General features: G+C 34.7%; 1 protein-coding gene across 1 annotated transcript in view; it reads left to right on the plus strand.

Annotated features, from left to right (window-relative positions):
* The window catches only part of CFTR (cystic fibrosis transmembrane conductance regulator (ATP-binding cassette sub-family C, member 7)), a 134,039-nt gene that overhangs the window by 106,444 nt on the left and 6,337 nt on the right, over positions 1-21,258 (plus strand). The window contains exons 22-24 of the mRNA XM_004677166.2: positions 4,398-4,649; positions 10,302-10,457; positions 18,268-18,357. Of these exons, the coding sequence (XP_004677223.1) occupies positions 4,398-4,649; positions 10,302-10,457; positions 18,268-18,357 (498 nt within the window). The remainder of the gene's footprint in view (positions 1-4,397; positions 4,650-10,301; positions 10,458-18,267; positions 18,358-21,258) is intronic.

Raw genomic sequence — 21,258 nt, forward strand, 5'->3', positions numbered from 1 at the left:
AGTAACTTTAGACATTATTACAGAGATAATGAGATTCAGTTTTAAAGCTCGACTCGGTAGAATTTTTGGATCATAATAAATTTTTAAGTGGAGAAACCAAAAATTTAAAGCAGATGATTCTCAAGCAAAAATTTCACCTCATGTTGGCTAAACTTGAATTTTATGTAAGTTTGTACAAATTATGTAATGTTTTCATCTTCTCATGAAGAATAGGTTGATTACTTCATTGCCCAACTCTCATTTTGGCTTCAGTATTTTTTCTCAAAATCTAAAACAAAGGCTTCCACCTAAGCTGGTGATGGTTTCAACAAAGACCATTGTCCGAAGTCCAGCAAAGCCTCCCCTCACACCTCCTCTGGTAGTCCTTCTCTATGCAGAGAAGCAGTAGCTTAAGGTGGAGCATGCCTTTCTACTGATGATTGCCAAGTTTGAATTTCTATCTTGCTCAATATAAACAGCTGAACAATGGCAGTTTTTACATATCATTCAAAAATGCTTAGAAGACATTTTAAATCGGAAAAAGTGTTGATTTAGCTTAAAATGCTCAATGAGACACTTCTCCAAAAAGGAAATGCAGATGGCCAACAAGCATATGAAAAAAATGTTAAGTATCACTTGTAATAAGGGAACTGCAAATTAAAACCACAATGAGATACCACCTCTCACCAGTGAGAATGACACATTTTAAAACAACAAATGTTGGCGAGGATGTGGAGGAAAAGGAACTCCCCTTCACTGCTGGTGGGAATGAAAACTAGTACAACCACTATGGAAAAGTGTTTGGAGGTTTCTCAAACTGCTAAAAATGGAGCTTCCATATGAACCAGCAGTCACACTACTAGGTATCTACCTAAAGACACCAAGACACTGATTCAAAAAGACACCTGTACCCACATGTTTATTGCTGATTTATTTACAATTGGAAAGACATGGAAACAACCTAAATGCCGAAAAGGTTGTCCCTTATCATGCTCACTAACTCTGAGGAACTGATGTTTCTAATTTAAAGGTATATACTGCAGGTAGACTGAGTCTTGTTCTTCTTGCCCCTGGCTGCGAGCAACTCAAAGATGAGCTCTCTTTCAAGTCATAAAGTTCCTGGATGATCACAGAAGTAGAATTACTTGACTCCTTTTCAAGGAAATACAGGCAGCTTTGAAACTCTGTAAAGGTATCGGAGTCTGTACATGCCAAGCACCCATGTCCTTATCACTGCTTCCTTGCCACGCCAGGCCCATCTCTTTCTTGGCTCTACTGTGCAGATCTACTTGAGGGTAGATCTAGAGATCAGTTGCAAGTCAGGACTCTATTTTAGAGGGACGGATATCTAAGCACTCTCATAACCCCCATTCATGAGTTGCATTGGGAGGTAGGAGAGGAGCTATTTCTCAACCATCATAATTCCACTATGGCTGTCCATTTTGCATAAACATTGTACTTTGACTCCAATTTTAACTTTTGAATCTGAAAAGTCATGCGTGTTAGATTTTTCAAACTATAAGCCTGTGACTCTAAAAGCCAATTTAAAAAACTTGTAAAACCAGACTGATTTTCTGTGGTCTGGTTTTGATGTGGCTTCTCTTTTGAAATGCAGTGAAGGTAAAATGTAAATTGAAGTACAGGTGTTAGTTAGTAAATCATATTATTTGGCCACATCTTCTGTCCAGTTGTGGCCTTTGGGGTCTGCAATTTAAATAATGTAGGTATCTGAACTAGCCACTTTTCCTCCTGTCAGAAAGTGTTCTAGCCCATTTAATTGGATGAATGTCTGCTCATATGCTATGGATGAGTGCCATGGTGAAGATGAGTTTGTTCTTGGTCAGGGATATTTGATCATGCTCTGAGTAACTAAATAGCTTATCTTGGGGTCACTTTAAAAACTATATGAAAGAAGGCAAGTTGAACTTTTTCGATTTCTAAATTTGTTAGGAATGTTTCATTTGACATTAGAAGTTCTGCACTCACTCTCAGTTGTGACTTTCATGGATAGAGCATATATACATATGCTGTGCCATGCATAGCACACAAAAGTTATATATGCCTTTTGATGCTGCCAAAATAGTGATTAGTGATTTTGAATGGCTCTATAGTCTAATAATACTACATATAATTTTGAATAATTTAGATAACATATTTAAATGATTGTTGGAGTTATGAAGATAGGAAGAGGCTGTGTGTCTTCCCTCTTCTTTCTCAAAGATTAGCATCAGATTCGTCACAGAATTTACATGCAGAAATATCAAGTTTCAACTTATTTTTGAAGTCAAGTTATATTTCTCTATTTCTCTCAGTTACTTCAAGAGAATGATGTTGTTCTTATGTAGGATAAATATGAGGTATTTTAAGTGCATTTGAGCTATCCCTCTGGCAGCTTCATATCAGTGATAGTTACAATTCTAATTTGTCTTACAGACCTTAGTTAGACTAGCAGTTCTCTGTGATGAAAATTAATGACAGTGAAATGCAAGACTATACTTTAATTCAAAGTTAATAAAAAATAACTGAATCAGTATTTAATAACCCTTGAAAGTCATCCATAATTTCGAATTTAAAATATTACATGTGGGAACAATAGTGATTATGTGCTTTCAATTTCCCTAGAGTTATTTATGATGAATGTGGGCTTTGGACATTTTACTCCCATTAACAGTGAGTTTGCCTTAAAAGGATTTTCTTCTTGAATAATTTTTGAGATAATTCAAAGACATTTTCAAGATCAACATAGAACTACTAGGTAGAACAAAGAACTTCACAAAGAGCGGTCTTGATCAGCAGCATGTGAAACAAGCATTGAATATCTTTATGATAGAAATTTTTATATTCAATATAGAATAATTCTCTATGTTTCTCTGATTCACCTACCAGTCAGTCCATGCCATTTCATCTTTTGATAATGAAAAATAAAAAAAAAAGAAGCAAATACCACAAATTTTTCTTGCCTTTTATTTATTTTTTTTTACAAAGAATCATTTGTGATAGTATAAGCCTTATCTAGTAATAAGCTAAATAAATATATTAACATTGTCAAGGAGATTAAATTCTTGACTGAGTAAAGTCAGAATCAATAGTCACCATTAAGGTAATAGTTAATACCTGCCCAGTAAATAGTTAAGACCTGGGAAGAGAGGAGCCAGAGGATCAGGAAATCCTTTAAAAATAGAAATTGAGGCCCTCTCTGGTGGAGCAAGGTTTAGGACTTAAGACTCAGCACTGCAAGCTGGTGGCAGCTGCTTCAGTGAGAATTCGATCAATGGCCCCGGAGGTGACCCACATGGCACAGCAGACCTCTTCTGTCTCACCCACTGCTCCCCTCAGCAGTATGCTTCATCAGTCTACTTGTTCTGCTTCCCAATCTGTCTCTGAATCATCTCATGTCCCCTGCAACTCTGGCCTACACCCCAGTTCTGTATACATAAATAAATAAATCTTTAAAAAAATTAAAAAATAGAAATTGAGTGAATTCAAAGTTTTCCTCTCTTTTTTCTTATTCATTTATTTTTTTATATGTAGCGATTTGTATATTTATTCCTTTATTCATCAGTTCATTTATTAAATATTTATTGGTGACCATGACATGCCAGGGTATTTTCAAAATGATATTCCAAATTCCAAATTATAATTATTTAGAAAAATATAATATGTCAAATAATTTAAGCACTTTAAAAAATATTTGAACTCTTTTATTTCTGTATACACTGAAGATATACTTTATTAAATGTTACTTGACTAGATTCATAAAGAAAATGCATATTTAATTTCAGTAGAACCCTTAGATGGAATCTAAGGGTTTTGTTCTGCAGTGGGAATTGATCTTTAAGTAAGTTAGGCTAAAAACATAAATTCTTAGCTACAAATATATGCCAGTGACTTCAGTTTGTTTGAAGATTACTATGAAGTTATTCAAAATTTACTAACCACCAAGAGTCCACAATTACTAAATTGTATGTAGTTACTAAGACATTTTGAGAGAAATACAAGAAACTTCAGTAGTGATTTTGAGGTATAGAATGTTTCATTATAATATCCCAGTTGTACAACATTGTGCAGTGCTACTAATAAGTAGAAAAGAAATTTCTCCTTGATGTCATCTATTCCCTTGCTTATAGTTTGACTATTTATGTGTGGCTTGCATAACTGAGACTTAAGTGATCACAAAAATAAACATGTCTGTACAGAGCCCATTTATATAAGTCCTAGTTAATTCTCTTTGGTTAAGCTTTTAATTACACCCAGTTATTTCCTGTTAGTTCATTGAGAAACCTTCTGACAAATAACCAAGTCACAACTAGCTAACATCACATCTTCTGAGTTATTCTTTAGGAAACATCAAACTAATTTTGATATTGTCTGCAGCTCTTAAATAAACACAAAATAATATATTGTTATTTTCATTTCAGATGAGATCTGTGAGTCGAGTCTTCAAATTTATTGATATGCAAACAGAAGAAAGCAGATCTATCAAGTCAGTGAAACCATGCAAGGATGGTCCACTCTCAAAAGTTATGATTATTGAAAATCAGCATGTGAAGAAAGATGATATCTGGCCCTCAGGGGGCCAAATGACTGTCAAAGACCTCTCAGCAAAATACATAGATGGTGGGAATGCCATTCTAGAGAACATTTCCTTCTCGATAAGTCCTGGCCAGAGGGTGAGATTGAAACACTGCTTGCTTTGTTAGGACTATTCAGAAAAAGGAACCCACTGGCCCAAGACAATGTGCTGGAATCCATTTGGAACATTATTATACAGACTAGGACCAGTGTTGAATGCACATATTTTAAATTATTATTTGGAGTCATTAATTTTTCAAATGAAATTTAATTTGAACCTAAAAGTAGGTCAATTTTAAATGTGATTCTCTTTCCAGAATACCTAATTGGTTATTAAGTGACCACTAAAGAAGTTATAAATAGACCAATAAATACTAAATAATGTTTTACATTTGGCATCTTGAAACTAGCTTCCATTTGAGATAAGAGATTATCTTGTTGCTGACCCCATCCAGTATCTCACATTTTACCTCGTGTACACTTTGTCAAACAAGTGGTACTTTTTTTTCTTAGCTTTTTTTCGATTTATTTATTTGTAGTGTTCATCAAGTTATGGATTATTAAGTTTTTCCCAATAACTTGCTAAGGGAAAATTATCTATTGAACAATAATTTCACCATTTAAAAATAAAAAAAATGATGTTTTTATGCGAGGCATCATTTTGAAGTGTCCTTATGTGTCCGTAAGTGTCCTTAAGTGACCCCGGCACGAGGCTAGACTAGTGAAGACCCTGGAACATACTGGTTCTGAAACTGCTGCTTGAAGCAGGGACCAGTGACTCTCCCAACTCTTTACATTCTACAACTGTTTCTCCTCCGCAAACCTAGATAGAGTATTGTTTTGATTTCATTTCTTTTTCTTTTCTAGGAAATAGAATGTAAGGTAGGGAATTCTTATGAATGCTGAATTTTAAAAAAATCATCTCTGGGTTTAAGTTCCAGTAGAATTTTTTTTGACTATTGAGACAATGGGCGGTAATTATTGTTTAGGCCACCATCACTGTTATAGGCACAAACTATTTTCACTTGCATTTGACAGTGGGTTTAAGAATATTTGATTATTTAAAGCATTTGAAAGTCTGTGGTTTTTTTTTTTTTCCTTTACTGTGAGGTGCTGAATGAGGTTGGTCTCTTGCAAGCAACATTCCCTAGCTTGGAAGCCTTTCTAGAGTTGGTGTCTTTTAACTTTCGACACTGAGCCCCCAGCAGTTTGTCTGTTAACAATTGTATTTTCTGGTTCTGGATCATGGGTTTCTACTCTGGTAAATTGTGGTTCTATTTCTTTGTCTCCTTAAATTCTGTGTAGAAACTTTGCCCTTTGACTTCAGTTTTCTCTGACAGAATTAAGAAGAGTTTGATTTTTCCGTTTCTCTGCTTTTTACTTATCAGGACAGAATAATGTAATGGCATACAAATTCCTTACATGTCATTTGGACTAGAAACTGGAAGCCTATTTTTCATCTTTTTACCCCTTTGCACCTACTTTATTAAATGCTAACTATGTAAATGGATGCCTTTCCTACTTCTTAGCCTACTTTTAGGTCATATGCTTCTTTAAAGAAGAAATTGATTCTTAAAAGTGTTTTTCTGAGTCTGAGATGTTGATTCTTTTTTTTTTTTAAAGATTTATTTATTTATTCATACAGAACTGGGGTACAAGCCAGAAATGCAGAGGATGAGAGGATTCACCAGGGACAGAGTGGGGAGCAGAACAGGCAGATCAACGAAGTCCACTGTTGAGGGGAGCAGCGGGTGGGTCAGGAGAGGTCTACCACGCCATGTGGTCACCTCCGGGGCAGGCGGGGATCGAACTCATGTTGAAGTGGCTTTAGCTTCTTAGTGCTGTGCTTTAACCCGCTGCGCCACCAGGGAGGGCCCTGAGATGTTGATTCTTAAAGTGTTATTCTTTTAAGAATGTCATTGTCATTTCTACCACCTTGTCCTTATAACCCATGGCGGTATCTTAAAAATTATAATATGACGCCCCAAACGTACTTCTTGCATAATGAGTTGTGAAGTAGATTCAAGTTTAGTATACTATTTTCAGTCCCAAAGCACTGTCAGCTCAGCTGTGATCTAATTAATCCTTTTTTTTTTTTAAGCTTGGAAAAGGGCCTAAATAGCATTGCTTATTTATTTTTAAATGGATTTCATTGTGCTTGTTTATGTGGTGTGTCTGAGTCCTTTTGGACAGCTATAATAAACATAGGCTACTAAGCTCATTGATTAATAAACAACAAAAATTTATTTTTCACAACTCTGGGGGCTGAAAAACTCCACCTCCCAATACCATTACAAGAGTGAGGGGTCAGGATTTCCACATAGGAATTTGAGGGTATATAAATACTCAGCCCAGATCATGGTGAAAACATTGAAAAATAAATTGTTCAGTCTTCATATTAAAATATTTTATTCATTTTGGTTGCTTATGGAAATAAGTTTGTGTTACTTTATTAGGTACCTATTTACTTCACAGAACCTGAACTTGAAATTGTATTTTCAGTACATAAGGAATATAATATTTTTGCAACCTTTACTTTAAAAGTCTTTTTTTCTTTTCATTTCTAGTTTTTCTTAAATTTTTTTAACTTTTTTTCTTAAATTTTTTTAAACCTTTTTTGGTTAAATTTTAATGTTTGGGTTGCTGCCCCCCAAATGAAATATCAGTTCTTTTTTTTTTTTCCTTTTCTTTTTCTTCTGAAAATATCAGCTGATTTTAATTTGGAGCCAGGTTCTTCATGATCGAGATGGACTTAGCAAAGTGCTTCAGATGACAACTTGTAGATATCACAACTGGGTGTCCTGTGACTAAACAGCTAGTTAGTTGTACTTCAAGGTCTGCTCTTGGGTGAGCTTAACTCCCTTCTTCACTTGTATTGTCTTCAATATGTTGAGATGCTAGAAACAATATCAGGGATTCAGAACAAATTAGCATAAGCACCTAAATACCTGCTTGATTTGTTAAACCCTGTCCTCTATTGATAGAAATTGGTGTGAAGTAGCTGTATCACTCAGTAAATCATACTGATTTATGAGGAACACATTCTCAAGAGCTGTTTTCATTAATAATAAACAGATATGCCAGAATATAAAGGGCACATTTTTTATGACTTTGATAAATTCATTTAATTAAAATAAAATTTTAATTGGCTTGGCATCTTGATTTCTGGAGACCACAAAGAAATGAAAATAATTGCAATAGGTTTCAATCTGTTGCAGTATTAAAATGGTAAATAAGCACTCTGACAAGAATGTACTAAGAATGTTCTATTCATGGTACAATGCAATTACAAGTAGCACCAAACTCAACACTGTTTAACTTTCCGCATCACATTTTGATTTATCTTGTTCCAAAATTCTCAGAGAGGAAGTACATTGAAGTTACTAGAAAACACTGACTTGGAATTAAAAGCTTATTTGTGGAAGTACTTTGACCTTATTCAACAGACCACTGGAAAGTCTGGAAAAACAAATCCTAAAAAGAATTATTATGGTGCCAACTATATAAACAACCAGAAAACTTTGTTAGGTCCAAATCAGTAAGATTCTCTGCAGCTGAAAAGTGTGTCAGACATCATACATTACCTGAGGTTTAATCATATAAGGAAATCAAAGCAATACTAAAATCTTTGAGGTTAAACAAACGATTTACAAATTGCCTTTCAACTGCATCTTATTCTAACATAAACACCAAGTTCTCTAAAAAGTTCAATTATTTGCTTCTTAAGGAAAAAGATCATGACCATTTAACCTCATCCTTTGGACTCTGGCTAGTGATACAAATTTAGATCTCAAGCCACCTTTTTTTTATCACGAATTCTTTAAATGATTAAAACAAATCACTTAATTGAACTTCCCTTCTCTTCTCCCTTCCTTGCCCTTACAGTGCATATTCATATTGCATGTATAAAGCTTTACTGTTACACTTGAAAAACACAGCATACCTGTGTTTGTGCAACACTAACTGATTCAGAATGAGAAATGTGCATGTGAAATTCCACAAGATTTTTAACATAGGAGCTGACCTGGTAATTCACCAAAATTCAGTTCCTTCCCCCTCCTCCTTTCCTTTCCTTCCAGCCTGCTGTCCTTTTTGTCATTCACCCATCCATCTGTCCATCCATCCATCTATCCATTTCTTCAGTCATGCTTTCATTTGACTATTACTCAGTCAAAGTAAATACTGTATTTTTTTGAACACTTTATATACGCTGATCACTATTCTAAGTGCTGAGAATTCAATGGAAAACAAAATATGCTCCCCTGTTTTTGTGGAACTTATATTCTTGGAGTAAACATGAACAATAATCAAGGAAAAAAATTCAGTAATGTAATTACCAGATGTGATTATTATTATGAAAAGCCTTAGTTGAAACTTTGTATATAATAACTGAACTTATTTTGATTTTTTCAGTTATTTTGGAAAACAAACATTTGTGAAAGTCTCATTATAGGGCCCATGTGGTGAATAGGAAGACATTCGTGTCATTAGTGTTTACTAACTAGCAACCCAAAGTTTATCATCAAGTTCCAATAAGTATTCAGTAATTTGTTATTGTTGTTAAAATTTCTTGTATGCTCTAAAGCAATGATCACAATCCATAGTCTGTTTTTGATTTGCAAACTGTTACTGGTCTATGATGATTTAAGTATAGAAGGTTAGAGTATGCTTTTAAGAATTTTTTCTTTTTTAAGTACTGATCTGTAGTATATTGAGTTGAAAAACAAACATAATAAAACAAAGGTAATGTGAAAAGCACTATTCTAAGACACCCTTTGCCCAGTTCTGTTATTAAAAACATCAAAGGACACAAAGAACATGAGAGTAATGTAAGAGGAACTCAACATCAGTTCAGTGCCACTAAATGTTGGGTAATTTATTCAGTGTTGAGTCAGTGACTTAAAGTTTTTTTTCCACATGCTGGATCTGAGTTGACTTCAGAACACAGAGTTGGGGCACTCAGTAAGTTGGCTGGACACTTCACTCTCCCTTGTCATACACTATGGTAATTCTCATTTCAGTGCTACCTCATCATCTTTAAGTAACAAGAATAATTTTTCTCTTGTCTTAATATCCTAGTTGCTGCTGTTTCTACTATTGCTTCCAAAAATTCTCTTTCTGACAATCAGGGTAAATGTACAAATTTGATTTGACAACCCTCTACACGATTGACATTTGGGTAATGAATGCTAAGATTCAACCTGATGTCTCTGGGAATATATAGTTCACTCAATCTAGTTTATGTGAACTTGATACTTGGACTTGGCACTTGCTTCATTTTTTAAGGACAGCATCTAAGTAATAGAACTGTATCATTCATTAGTTTTCAAGTTTCTGTTCACATTTGGAACTAGATCAAGCTATAGGTTACTACTTCTGAATTGAGACCATTCTTAGGAGTGATGTGCTTTCAGATATTTTATATTTGTTTTTTATTTTTTCCTACAAAGTGAGTGTTTTCAACCTTTTTGCCACTACCAAAGCTGAACGATGAATGAAACCAGCACTGGGAGGTTAATTCCTTGTAATTAGTCTATATTCTGTTCTAGAGTTGTTCTGCTCCATATCAATATTAGTCAGAATTGGGAGTGTACAGAAAGGTTTGGATCTTTTCCGATGAGTCTTTCCTGGTGAGAATTTTTTAAAAACAAACTAGTTCCAATGACCTTTTATTGAAGTTTAATGCTAAATTACATTTACAGTATATATCTTTATGTCACAGGGATAATTCTTATATTCTTATATTCTAGGTGGGCCTCTTGGGCAGAACTGGATCAGGGAAGAGTACTTTGTTATCAGCTTTTTTGAGACTGCTGAACACTGAAGGAGAAATCCAAATAGATGGTGTGTCTTGGGATTCAATAACTTTGCAACAGTGGAGGAAGGCCTTTGGAGTGATACCACAGGTAAACTGAAAAGATTTAGCCTGGGAAAATAGCAACTAAATAAATTATTTATTGTTACTTGACACTCTTACTCAAACAATTCTCATTCCCCTGCACAGTGTATTCATTATGTCTTGCTGTCTTTTTCTCTACAAAGCAGTCTTTTCTTAAGGAAGAAAGTTATCTCTAAAAGTTTCAAATTTTCTAACATGTAGTTTTGAAATATTAATAGTTTTTGGTAAGGCAGTTATTACTTTAACCAAAAGACAAAATTCAGAGTGGGAATGTGGGGGTTTTGTTGTTGTCAGATCTTTAGGGTCCCGTTTCAGTAGTCTGAGCTCCAAGTTAGCAATCACAGCAGATTGAAAAATGCTTTTAAAGATAGAAAAGATGCTGCTGGAATAACAAACGCTGGGAAGCATGAGGCAATGGAATTGAAAATAGAGAGTGTAATGATTGTTTTTTGTTCTTTGGCTAGAATGAACCATGTCAGATTAAACTGTAGCTATTTTCTTTTTAAATGTCACTCTTTGATTTGGGTCACAAAGGATCTCTAGCCTAATTGGCTTAGTATCATTCTACCTGTGTTATTGTGAAAGAGGATTTATTATATATGTGAGAAGTAGCAGCTTCAAATTCCAGTTTAAAATGACCTAAGGACACTAAGGAATGTCTTCACTGGGAACAAATCTTAAAGGCATATGCTGTAATTCTACTGGAATTTTTTCTCATTTCTATGGCTATATTACTATTTCAATTACCACTTTGTTCCCTTTGTACTAATGGACACCGAATCCATTCCACTACCATAGTGCCAGCAGTTCTCCCCTTTAACCCAAAATTAAAATGCTGGGAGTGTCTCCAGGTGGACTGACTACAAATCTAGGCTGAGAAAAGAACTGTTCCTTCTTGATAGATCACCTTTATGGGACATTTGCTCCTTTCAGCTAATGGGGCACTAAATATTGTTAACTGCTAGATTCATGCTTTTAACTCATTTCTCTAGACTTTGCTGTGATGCCAGACTTTTTGAAACTTTTGAAAAACAGTATTCTTTTTTCACAAAGAAAAAAGCGATTGTGAGATGGTCTAGAGACAAGCAGGGAATGCAAGTATCCCAAGGTGATGGCATTAAGAAACACATTAATTTTGAAGAACACAGAATAGTATCTGGTTGTCCCAGAAGCACTGCTATTCAGTTGACTTCTGGTTGTATTTTAGCCACAATTAGGAACCTTTATTTACTGTTGTTATGGTTTGTACAGTTCTGCCTGTTAGAGTAAGTAAAACTCTAAAAAATATTTCAATTTCAGTAAGAATCCATTATTTATCTGCCATTTCCTAGAGAGATTTTTGTTTGATTGTGTATTCTATTTAGGAACCCAAGTACATAAAACCTGGAAGGAAATTATATGGACTGGAAAGATAAAAATTCTTTTTCAACCTTTCTGTCAAAGCATATCTTCCAAACTTGCCTTGATTTCATCTTCCCCTTTCTTTGGCTTCAAGCTTTTTATAAACACAAAGTACTTTGAAATATGTTTTCATAAATATGTGATCTTGGTATAATAGGTTTTTCTTCTTTTTTGATTTGTGACAGTGGCTATGGGATGTCCCCCATTATCACAGGAATGTCTTATACAGAATGTATTATTTTTCTGTAATGAAATTTTGACAACAATTAGCAAGTCCTAAAAAAAAGGGGGGGGTAAATTCTTTGTATATCTTTAATATTCAAATCAAGAGATGCTTTTGTTTTCCTAACTTACCTTTGAAAGTTCAAATTAAGGTTGTTTTTTTCCCTTGCCTGGAATTTGATCTTGAAAAAAGAAGGAAGCAGGAACTAAAAATCTAAAAACTATTTTTGTTTGCTTCTCCATCTTTTCCTTTCTTCCATCTGTCTGACCTTGCAATGGTATAGATCTCCCGGATCTCTGACACTGGGATATCAGAGCTCTCTGGGTCAATTAGACACTTGTTTTCAGACACAGAGCAAGAACGTGTGATGAGAAACATACCTTCTCCCCCATAGTGATCCCAAGATATCAGTTGTGGAATCACAAGATGTCATTAGTTTTGGCAAGTTCTTGCAGGTTTTTTGAAATTGTTCTTCTCTTCTGTAGCTAAAAAGCAATCTTGGGAAATAGGGTGTTGTGTACATTTCAAGTTGGAGCCTTTTTAAAATTTGCTCCACTTGCCCAATGAGCTGTAAAGAAGACATAGAGGGGTGAGAGTGACATCTTTTGTTAGGGCCCCATTGTCTTAGGTGATTCAAACACGAGAACTTAAAATTGTGTATTTTAAACATTTAGTTCATGTTAGACAATTAGTTCATGAAAAACAGAACAAAAAAATTAAAAATATATTGTTAAAGCTACAGTTACAAGTTTGAAAGATGCAACCTCGTCACAGGGAATGACAAGGTTTATTCATTCAGTGAGACTTTCAATCTAAAAATAACTTCTCTGCACATTGGACTTCCACTAAGAGTTAAACCATCTTTTTGGGATATCAGGAAAGACCAAAATAGTATCTCTATATCTGAAAATGGAACTGAAGTATAGCAGTTCTCATTCTGTTGAACACTTTGTTAACAAGTTATTATACTCTCATGGGCTCAGATTGTAGTAATTAGTGTAGACTGTTGCTGTATAAAATATATTGTGGTTCTGGTCCAAACTGTGAACTTCCAGTGAGAAGCTACACTTGTTACCATACCTCACAGATCAAAGAGAGAAGCCAAGCTGACAAATGACATCAGATCAAAGGGAGAAGCCAAACTGATACATGTAATCATGGGCCAAGGCACCAGCCAGTAAGGGAGTGCTGGTAGTAGCTGTGACAGACTGCAGCCATGTACTGTGCTTTTCTCTTCATCTTCTTTGTGTCTCTCCATTACTTGTCGTTCAGAAATTACACTTCTAAGACCAGCATTTTGATTTGTGATTTAACAAGTCAAAAACCTTGTCAGACACCTTATTTTTACTTCGTAGAGTCCAGATTCTACCGTGGTTCAGGTCCTTGACAATCAGGCCTCTCAAACCAACATTTCCTGTCAGATTTATCACTCTTTGCACTTGGGCACCTTTAAGTTCAGTCAAACTGCACTTATTGTTCCATGAAAGATACCTTATTTTGCTCTCTCATTTCCTCTGTCTGTACCTCTTGTGTCTGATGATTTTTCTTCACCATAGTTACATCGATATCTCAAAGGCTAAATTCCCTTCTCCTTTCCCATTGACTCTATAAACAACTCCCACATTCCAGTCTCACATGGTGTTTAGTACTTAGTTTCTAAATCATCCAGGCACATATCTCTGTCATACATAAGATTACCTGTTTATTTGTTTAACTTATGCTCAATATTGGAAACAATATTGACAATAATATGTTGTCTTTGTGCTGAGTCATTAAATGCTTAATTTCTTTACTGTGTCTCTACTAGTCTCTGGGTTTTACTAGACAAGCTATTCAGTCTCTCTGAGCCATCATTACTGCATTGCATTTTTGTCGGGATTTAAAAGTAAAGTAATAATTAAAAGCACTTAGGTTACTCCTGGCACAAACACTGGGTTGTGGTGGAGCTTTTTACCATCTATAGTTCCTCGAGGACGGAGGATCATGTCCCCTTCATCTTTGTATTGAATTGGTGTAGTAATGAACAGATGATTACAGACAATTTCACAGAGAAGTGATGATGAAGATGGACCCTAGAGGGTATAAAGTTTGAATGTTTCAGAACAGTTGAGCACAAAAAGCTGTGGAGAGGATATTCAGGGCCCCAGGCAAGAATATTATGATCAAATATAGAGACAGGAACTTAAAAGGTTTGGAGGGTTTCAGGAGACAGAGGGAAAGGTTTGACAAATACTGAAGTGGCCCAGTAAGGAATGAACTGACTTCTTGAACTAGGACAAGGATGGGCTAGGGGCAGAAGAGCACACAACTGAGAATGAGCCTCTGGGAAGCAGGGACATGGGCTGAGAAGATCTGCTATGATGTGATTGCAGTCTGGGCTGCAGTGTGGGATACAGTGAGGGTAGAGTGTAAATTCAAGGGAAAAAAGAAAAATAACTGGCGTTATGCTTAGGAATAAGAAGTCATTGTTTCCACTTAATTTATATTACATATGATCACTAGTAGCAAGTCTTGTTGTTGTTTTAAAATTTGCCTTGCAAGGCTAAAACATAATGCCTGTTGCAGTGACAGGTGGCCAGCTCTGAGTGCCCCGGAGGCAGGACCCTCTCCGCTGAGTGGAGTGCTGAGGAGTCAACTTCAAGGAGATTAGTTAGTCCAGTGGCGAGCAATGGTGCTCTTTGTTCTTGTTGAGTCCCAAGAACTACTTATGAGACCAGAACTACATACCATTAAAATAAATTTCAATAATTTGCACATCATAACTTTTCCTGTTGATGATCAGCTTCTTAAAAAAGCGATAGTGGATTATTGTTATTTATAGATCCAGTGTATTCTTTATTGTATAATCAGTTTGATTAAGCCATGTAACTTCAGGGCCATGGCTGTTTCATTTGTAAGCCAAGGAAAGGGTCTTATGTTACCTTCAGAACCTTTCATCTTTATAGGTGAGTTTGTGGAAATTTCAAACAGTTTTGAAGACAAAACTGAGAACACCTGCTGGTACCCCCCCGGAAGTAAGAGCGTGCCAGGTATTCTGTTATACAGGAACAGATGGCTGGTTAATTGTATGAAATTGTATTCTAGTGGAATTAATTACTCAGTTAATTTTTCTTTAAAATAAAAATAAGGCATTACTTTAATGCTGGATGATAAATTGTAAAGAAAGGAAATACAGAATGTCTATGTGATATGAAGTGTACTGCATCTAAGATTCTAGTTGTCTAATTTCAACAAAATTTTCTTCCTTATAATTTTGAATATATATATTTAAATAAAATTAGTCAACATATATTGCCATACATTTAATTAGTATTACATATAAATTATTGGGCTATTATGATAACAAGTTAGGCATACTGTTTCTCAAGCAGTTGCAAAGAATGATGCAAGTTTTTTATGAATTAAATATCATTGTGTTTATTCTTTTTTTTGCAGTATGCTAACAATTCAGTAACACTAAAAACAGTAGAATAGTTATGTGTCGATTGATAGTAACTTATATTAGGACACATTCTACAATGATATGTGCAAGAAAAAAATTAACAGTGATTATAAGTAAGCCTTAAATTTAATAATAGGTTTAGATTTACAAAAAGAAAAGTGTGAAGATAATACTGAGAGTTCTCAACCAAAATTATTAAAGTTATATCAGTTGGTATAATTTTGCAATTAATATCCCAAATCGATATAGTATTGTTAATAACTTCCTTATTTTATTTAGATTCACTTAGATTTTGACTTTTTCTTTTCTAGGACTCATCCCAGCTGGCACATTATGCTTAATCATCCTGTCTCATTAAGCTTCATTTGTCTGTGCCAGTTTCTCTAGAAAGTTAGCTCTGGAAAGTTTAGAGGAATGTTGTTCATGTATTTTGTAGAATGCTTCTAAGTTATATATGGTGTAAGTGGTATGTGAGGAATATCAAAGGGCAAAATGTTGTTCTTATCACTTAATATCAAGGATGTTTGTTCAGGATGACCTGTCATTATTGATGCTGTTTTTGATCATTGGCTGATGTACATTTGTGAGGTTTCTGCAAGAATGATCAAAGTTATAATGGATTGTTGGTATTACTCCTTTACTGTGGTTTGTAGTAAATACTTTTCCTTAGGAAAAAAAAATAATATTTTCTGAACTCTGATGTTTTTGTGTTTTTAATTTTAATCTTTACATTAGACCAATTATTTATTCAGTCAACATTTATTGAGCATTTACAGCACAAAGCCTGTGTGCTGATAACAGGGTACACAGCAAAGTTATGGTCTAGGAGAAGAAGTAGACATTAAAAACAAAATATTCACAAATGCATATATAATTTTAATATTCACTGTAAGCTCTGAGAACTAGTACAGCTTTATCAGATTATATTGGGGGTGAACTTTTTTTGATTTTTTAACATTAGGAAAGATGCCTCTGTGAAAGTAATTTTTAACATGAGACATGAGGCATGTTGTTGACCATGGGAGTAATGTAATAGATGAAATTCCCAGGCAAGGAGAAAATGAATATGTAAAGACACCAAGAAAGTGAAAGAAAGTCATGCAGCTGTCATGAGAAGGAAAGAGGGTAGAGCAGAGATCCAACCCAGAAGCAGCAGAAGGAGCTAAAGCACATAAGATCTGCAGGTTATCTGAGCTTTTAACTCTTTGCACTGAATGTAATAGAAGATCACTGAAGGCTTTTTAATAAATTTATGACATGATCCAATTTATATTTGTAGTGATTGCTTTAGTTGCTAAGGGAGAGTCAAACTGAAAGCAAGAGTGAAAGGGAAGAAATCAGTTTGGTAGGAGATTCTTTTTGTTCCAGGGAGAGATTGGTGGTTTGAATTATGGAGTGCTAGTAAAGATAGAGAAATGAATGGATTTGAGATAAATTGTGTGAAAACAGTCCACAGGATTTATGATTGATTTTGTTTGGAAGGATGAGGAAGAAAGATACCTTGTGAATAGCTCCCAAATTTCTGAATTGAGAAAAGTGCCATATATCAAAATGGGGAAGCCTATACATAGAGTAAATTTGAGAAGGTTGTATTTCCTTCTTACACACAATCCACAGATTGTGAAACTAAGGCTTCAAAAAAATTATTTCTTAATTCTGCTTATTATGATATAAATGAAAGGCAATTTTAAAAATTTGTTAAAATAAAAAATATTTTTAGTTCATTTGTATGCACACAGAGAAATATTGTCATATCAGCATTTCACAATGAGAGTGGTTTTCTCTTAAAGTATTTTTTAATCATATTAGACTAATCTGAGTGAACAGTGATTTGCTGAATGTCTTAGTATGGTATAGCCAGTGCTCCTGGCAGAGAATTAGATTGTCATTTTATCACCTCAGCAGGATCAGTCTCATCTGCTTCCCTTCCTTCCCTTCTGTAACATTCATTAAGTTAAATAAACATTTGAGCTCTATTCTTTCATTGATTTCTAAGTTGTAGCCCTCTCCTGTGGGCCTCTATGTAATTTTGTTAGTAAAGGTGACCCTTGATTCATAGACTCAATAATCAGTTGCATTTATATGAATATCTATAAATAAAGACAATTTCAAAATCTCTTAGGAAGTTTAGTTTATAAAAGAACTACAAAGAATATTTTAACAAAATATCACTCTGTTCTGATGAATTAATTACAACTTATAATGTTTAACCATTTAATTTGATGATATATTTGCTTAAAGAATATTGCTAAGAATAAATAAAATAATATTCCATTGTTTACAATGATTTTTTAACATCTGTATTCTAAAGTTATTGTAACTTATTAAGTGTTAATGAAGGACTTCAAATGTAGCCATAATATTTTACTTCTTAAAAATTAAACAAGGAGGCCCGCCTGCCCCGGAGGTGACCACATGGCGAGGCAGACCTCTCCTGACCCGCCCGCTACTCCCCTCAGCAGTGTACTTCGTCTGTCTGCCTGTTCTGCTCCCCACTCTGTATCTAGTGAATCCTCTCACCCTCCACATCTCTGGCCTGTACCCCAGTTTTGTATGAATAAATAAATAAATCTTTAAAAAAAATTAAACAAGGAAAATATAAGATTTTTAAATAAAAAATGGGTGATAAGTACATGGGTATTGGTTAGTTCACTTTAAAGTATTTTTTTCTGGTTGAAATATTGTACAATAATAAAGGAAAGGTATAAAATGTTTTGGTTGTTTATATTTTCTTTTCTCTTTATGCTACAGAAAGTATTTATCTTTTCTGGAACCTTTAGAAAAAACTTGGATCCCTATGAACAATGGAATGATGAAGAATTATGGAAAGTTGCAGATGAGGTAAGAATGTGCACTAAAATAACTTTGAAAAAGGCAGCTGTGCACAAGAGTAGCTTCCATAGCTGAAATAATTTTCACATACTTACCTGTGTTTATATATGTGTATGTATATGTACAACTTTAAAATGATGACATGGGTTATTGCAGTAATTTGGACTAGACCTACTGTTCTCCATGGTGAGTTTCCAACTATCAGACTCCAGAGAGAGCATTCATTTTCCGTCTCCTCCACCCATGTGCCTCAATGAGACGTGAACTAAGAGAGACCCAGGTGCCTGTGGTGCTCCAGGTTTATTCCTTATGCAAAAGATCATTTTGCACACATTCTCATCTCCCTATCTGGGTTCCAGATACAAGAAGGAAGATTTGCTTTGATATGATGTATTTCCTGGGAAGCACGTGTTTAGAAAAGATGGGTGATAATTATTCTAGCACTCCTTCAAATAGCTTTTTTCAAGAGGAGTCAGCTGTTTTCCAGGGATGTGACTGAGAGTACCTTATGGGAAAAATGCCACATGACTTAGATAAGATACTGTTCCTTGAAGTCATTAAGATACCATGTGGGAAATACATGGCTCAAAACCAAATCAAAATTTCTAAATAATACTCTTTACTCACCGAACAGGTGGTTCATTATAATTGAAGGCATTATATACAGAGGAGTTTGGGGTTTAAGGGAGTAAGTGAAATTCTTGATTTCCTTACCAGAATACTCGAGCTGAGAACTGATAGTTCTTGAAACAGAGACATTAAAGACAGGGAGACACAAATTATTCTATTTCATAAATTTGAGGTTGAAACCCAAAGCTCTGGATGTTGGCAGTCTGCAATACGGGACCCATTTTCTGTTTTCCTTCAGTGTGAATTCTGCCAGAAGCTTCAAAATCTCTGTGAGTGTTTAACAGTTAGAAATTGAGTGCCCAACCTTGACATATCCCTAATAAAATGCACTTAGACTGACCATTTTCATTATCAAAGTTTCCTTATTACCCAACAAACAGAAGTTTTAAAGAAAACATTAACTAAATTGTGAGTGGAACATTATAAGATCTTTGATGTGACTTTCAGAGAATGAACTATAGGAACACAATGTAATGGGCAAAAAAAATTTGAGAAGGAGATGTTAGTCTTTATAAAACCTGCAACCATTGCCAAGTAAGAATAAATATACAGCAAATCAGCATCACAAAAATTGGTTAAATTTTTAAAAGATGTTTCATTTTTAGTACCAAATAATGTGTGATTCTTTTACCTATACTTAGATTGTTATTTGATCAGTTAATAGTTATATTTTTTGAAAAACAATTTGATAATCTGGAGAGTTATTTTAGCAAAGTAGCTAAATAACAGAAAGGTGTTCTTTCAGGTTAACAGTTTATCTTGGGAGAGTAGTGAAAGGACTGTCAAAAGAGTTGAGAGTAGCTATTTTTATCACTGCCTACAAAGAGACTCTTCAGTCCAACCACAACCTACTGAGTTTTTTCATGCTTCCTTTTCACGAGAGCAAACTCTTGCTCCATAATAACAGTCCAGGTTGCAACAGTAAAAAAATCAATATTTTGAACAAACTGCTTGGTTCTTTACAGACTATAGTACATTTTTTTAGTTTGATATATCACAAAACAAACAAACAAAAAACTTCTTTCTAAATCAATTGAGAAGTATATGTAATTTACTAACCTACTAGCATAAAACTGCCAAATTATTTAATCTTAAAATTCTGTATCTCTACATAATGATGATGCTTTCTTTTTAGTACTAAACTATAACGTTTAATTCACCATAGTTTGGATAGAGCCATACTAAATTGTATATACTTTTGATCTATTGAAGAATGGTTTGTGACAACATTAGAAATAGTACTGTATTAGGGACATATTTGTATATGTATTTTTTTTTAAAGATTTATTTATTTGTGCGTACAGAACTGGGGTACAGGCCAGAGGCTCAGGGGTGGTGAGAGGCTTCACCAGAGACAGAGCGGGGAACAGAACAGGCAGATGGACGAAGTACACTGCTGAGAGGAGCAGCGGGCGGGTCAGGAGAGGTCTGCCTCGCCATGTGGTCACCTCCGGGGCAGGCGGGAATCGAACTCATGCGGAAGCGGCTTTAGATTCTCAGTGCTGTGCTCCAACCCGCTGCGCCACCAGGGAGGGCCTGTGTATGTATTTTTAAAGTCTACTGCTAAAGATCACTAGATTAGATTATCTGTATAGCAATTACCTTTTGGATCTCTTTCCCTTATAGTTTTAAGTCTTTGAACAGTACTTTCCCACTTTTTATTATCCTTTCCATCTGGACCATGAGTTCCTTTAAGGCAAGGCCTACTGCTGTTCATCTTTGAATCCCCACTCAGTGATGGCACCTAGAATTTAATACACTCTCATTAAGAGTCTATTAAGAAATACAAGACTAAGCAGTCATTTACATCCAAGTAATCAGTGGCTAATTTAAACCATTCTTATCAGTATATATAATTAGTGACATACTTTATATCCTTTCAAAAGCGTTTAGTCAGTTTTGCTTCCCATTTTCTCTCCAAAACCTACCACATATGGCAGAGAATAAGTAATGCATTTGTTGACTATTCATTGGTTTCAGAATTTAAAGTTGTAAACTTCTGTTGCCCTTTCTCTGATGAATGGTTGTAAAAGATTTTTTTTGAACTATGCCTTATAGTAAATGAATAATAAGATAAGACGGTTGTAGAATACTCTCTAGATAGGTCTGTCTCACCCTCATTCATTTTTTAAAACTTTGTTCTGAAAATATTGATAGTGAAATACATTTAGGTATTTATTTAATTGAAGTAAAGAAAGAGTTTCATTTGGAAACAAACACACCCTTCACTCAGCTCTATATCATCTGGAAGTGCAAAATATTACACAGGAAAGTAGCTTT

This window comes from Condylura cristata, unplaced genomic scaffold (assembly GCF_000260355.1).
Source record: "Condylura cristata isolate star-nosed mole 26May11 unplaced genomic scaffold, ConCri1.0 scaffold00005, whole genome shotgun sequence".
Taxonomy (NCBI): Eukaryota; Metazoa; Chordata; class Mammalia; order Eulipotyphla; family Talpidae; genus Condylura; species Condylura cristata.